The sequence below is a fragment of the Castor canadensis genome, chromosome 1, assembly GCF_047511655.1.
Source record: "Castor canadensis chromosome 1, mCasCan1.hap1v2, whole genome shotgun sequence".
In the NCBI taxonomy this organism is placed as follows: Eukaryota; Metazoa; Chordata; class Mammalia; order Rodentia; family Castoridae; genus Castor; species Castor canadensis.
In genome coordinates, this window is record NC_133386.1 from 194,691,119 (window position 1) to 194,694,678 (window position 3,560).

Consider the following 3,560-nt stretch of genomic DNA (forward strand, 5'->3'; position numbering starts at 1 on the left):
AGAAGTTCTAACAATGTAGTCAAGGGTGGCCTTGGATCCTTGATCCTTCTTCCTTTGCGTCCTAAGTGCTGGGATTCACCTGGCTAGTGAATCTGTCTTTAGCCTCTGAAATTCAGGGACTAAATTGGTTTTAATTATATTCTCTCCCTCATTACTCAAACTTGTCACAGGAACTTTTTAAGCTTAAGATCTGAGAAAGCTGTGAATAATGAGGAATCATACAATAGATTTCTATGTTTCACCACAAATATATGAAAGAAGATTATCTTCAATGTCATGCTGAGATTTTGCATTTTGTTAATCTCTCAAGGTGATTCCTAGGAGCACTAATGTTTGATGATTATAGCTGTACACTGTATACAAGAATCATTGCATCATATTGAATTTTAAGAGTTGAAAATTTAACTCTGGCATCATTATACACATGAGGTTTACCTTAGATGTACTTTACACCAATATTGCTGTGTAATGTGAGGTCCTATGATATCTAGGATTCTAATCATGATCTTAAAGTGGCAGGGCATCTTATTTCTGATAAAACAGTCAAAATTTCCTATTACTTGTCATATTCCCAAAGTATAACTAGAAGAGGTCTCATGTATGATGGAACTGCTTACAGAAACTGAAGACAAGGAATAATTTTAATTTTAAATATTCCTAGACATTAAAGCTACAATGAAAATTTCACATGGTTTGCCAGCAATTTGTAATTCATGGACAAATTTATAAATTCATTGTCATTTTTATTAAAAGTCATGGACGTGCATGAATATAATTCCAACACCAGGGAGGCTAAAGTAGGAGTATCACAAGTTCAAGGCAATGAAGAATTCATTTTTCCAATGACCTTCTTGAATGAACTCTTGACCTCTTTATTCCTCAAGCTGTAGACCAGGGGATTTAGCATGGGGATGATCATACTATAAAACACAGATGCCATTTTGTCTGTGTCCATGGAATGACTAGAACCTGGCTGTAAATACATGAAAATGATTGCTCCATAGAATATGGAAACAGTGGTGAGGTGGGATGTGCAGGTGGAGAAGGCCTTCTTCTGTCCTTCAGCTGAACGCATCCTCAGGATAGCAACAAAAATAAACACATAAGAGTTCAAGATAACTAACAGTGTGGAAAAAACATTGAATGCTGCCAACAGGAAGAGCGCAATCTCATTAGTGTAGATATCAGAGCAAGAAATAGCTAGCAGTGGGGGAATGTCACAGAAAAAGTGATTAATCACATTGGAATGACAGAAAGAGAGTTGGAAAGTTAAGGCAACATGGATGGAAGATTGCACAAGTCCAGTGACGTAGGAACCTGCACCTAGTAGGACACACACAGTACTTGTCATGGTGGTGGTGTAATGCAGGGGCTTGCACACAGCTGCATGGCGGTCAAAGGCCATTGAGGCCAGGAGGAAACCTTCAATAGTGGCAAAGGCTGCAAAGAAGAACATCTGGGTGGCACATGCATTGTAAGATATGGTCTTATCTCCCATGAGAAACCCCACCATTACATTAGGAGTGACAGCCGAGGCATAAACACAGTCCACCAGGGAGAGGTTACTGAGGAAAAAGTACATGGGAGTGTGGAGATGGGAGTCCAACAGAATCAACACAATTATCCCAAGGTTCCCAACAAGAGTGATGAAGTAAATGACAGTGAAGATTATAAATAAAGGGACCTGTAGCTCTAGGGCATCTGTTAACCCCACAAGAAAAAATTCAGTCACCTCTGAAATATTCTCCATCAAAGTCATTTGGGAATTACCATGGCAGGTACCTATGACAAGAAGAAAAATATTGATGCTAGTTGAACATCACCATGAGATTCAAAGTGTAACCAGCGCCTTTGCTCATATATCATCTTCCTGTCCAGTGCAGGAGTTTGTGAAAGAGGCTGGACTGGATTCTGGTGGGGGACATGGGATGAGTGAGGTCATTCATCTGTAAGTGGTACAGATGGACACTGGAACTTCTCTGCTGACCACCATTGCCGTAAGATGTGCATATTGTGACTCTGAGGCTCAATTCACTTTGGCTGGTTTATGACATCCTTTATTACACTAAACCACATAGGACTCTTTTGCACAGCTTGCAGTATTGTAAAATCACCCTTGTCTAAAATATATACAGAAAGCTCCATCAGCAGAACACATAGTTCAGGAACATGTGGCCATGCTTTAGTGTATGATGATGACAAAACTTGTCACATGCATCTCCTACCTTTGATGGACCCTTGCTACCTTTTTTATGGCCAAAGATATGAAATGACTTGGGTTCCTGCTATAGGTACAGTTATGCTCTTCCCTTGAATTTGTGATAGTCCTTAATTGGATGCTTCCCTTTAAACACTGGACCCTATACAAAACTGCATGATCTATGAACATTCTTGATGACATCATCATATCTTTTAGTACCTGAAAAACTAAAGGAACAGTTGTTCAAAATGTTAAAGCAAACCTTTAGTTGCTTTCTCCTCATGTTACACGTTTAGTCTTTCATATAGGCTGATGTATTCCATGACCCATGTATTTACTTTACTTGTGGGGAGGGAGAGTAGGGGAAGAAGGTTTACTTTTGTTCTCCCCTATCGACTCTGTGCCCTCAATGAAGTCATATTTCATAGTGCATCTGGTTGGACTTACCTCCAGTGGTGGCTTGGTGACAGCTGAATGTGCTGCTGTGGTTAGAGTTATCTTTAAGGATAACCAAGATGAAAATCATTTTCTACCTTCTTCACAAAGTATCCTGCTCTTATGTGGTGATGAATGTGAATGCTCTATGAAAACTAAAATAATAACATTTTAAAATCAAGCGATCAGAGCCATTAGTACCCATAGCCTTTCTTATTTCTTCTTGGCTACTGTGGAAATTTCAGTTAACAATATTCAGTGTCCAAATTTTCATGTTTCTAAAAAAAATGGTGCATCATTTGATATGGCCATGTGAATGTGGAAAGTACTTTAAGCTCTGAAATTCAAATAGGGAGCTGCTGTCTTTGCACTGCCAATCCTCTAGTATAGTCTAAATACACAAAATTAGGAGAGTGCCTTCCCTTTTGAGCTTAACCACCACTCCAGTGATTTATGCAGTGGATCTGATGCTAAAGAACATGGATATCTAGATGCCACAGAGCAGCATGGTGGAGTGGATAGAGCAGTGGACCAAGAGTGAGGAGATGACTAATAACAGAGTGTCTGTAATGTGACTGGTAACCTTGCTGGGCTTTATTTTTCATTTATAAAATAAAAATGACTGCACATACTATTGCACTTTATAATTCTGGTTATGGTTGCCCATTTTTGCAATACTTACTGTTGTTCTAGGAACAGACAAATGAGGGTACGAAGAGGGTATATGGAAAACCTTCCCGTCCAGACCATTGGTTCAAAATCCACATCCTGGAAAATATCTTGCTGGAGAATCTCCTCCCTAACTGGTGGAGCTGTAGGTTGTGGAACAGAATCCAGGCTGTGTTCTTTCAAATATCAAGGCAGAGACAGCAGCCTTTGCACACAAGTCCCTGGGGAAGCAGGGCCGTGTGATCAGCTGTCTCTG

General features: G+C 39.7%; 1 protein-coding gene across 1 annotated transcript; it reads right to left on the reverse strand.

Moving 5' to 3' along the window:
* Nucleotides 1–814: 814 nt before the first annotated feature.
* LOC109679790 (olfactory receptor 5B12-like) lies at nt 815–1,759 on the reverse strand. Its single transcript, XM_020154865.1, has one exon. The coding sequence runs from the start codon at nt 1,757–1,759 to the stop codon at nt 815–817; it is 945 nt and encodes a 314-aa protein (XP_020010454.1).
* Nucleotides 1,760–3,560: the final 1,801 nt, after the last annotated feature.

Excerpts from the sequence above, each read along its gene's own strand:
- LOC109679790 (XM_020154865.1), bottom strand. The coding sequence starts at position 1,759 with ATGACTTTGATGGAGAATATTTCAGAGGTGACTGAATTTTTTCTTGTG.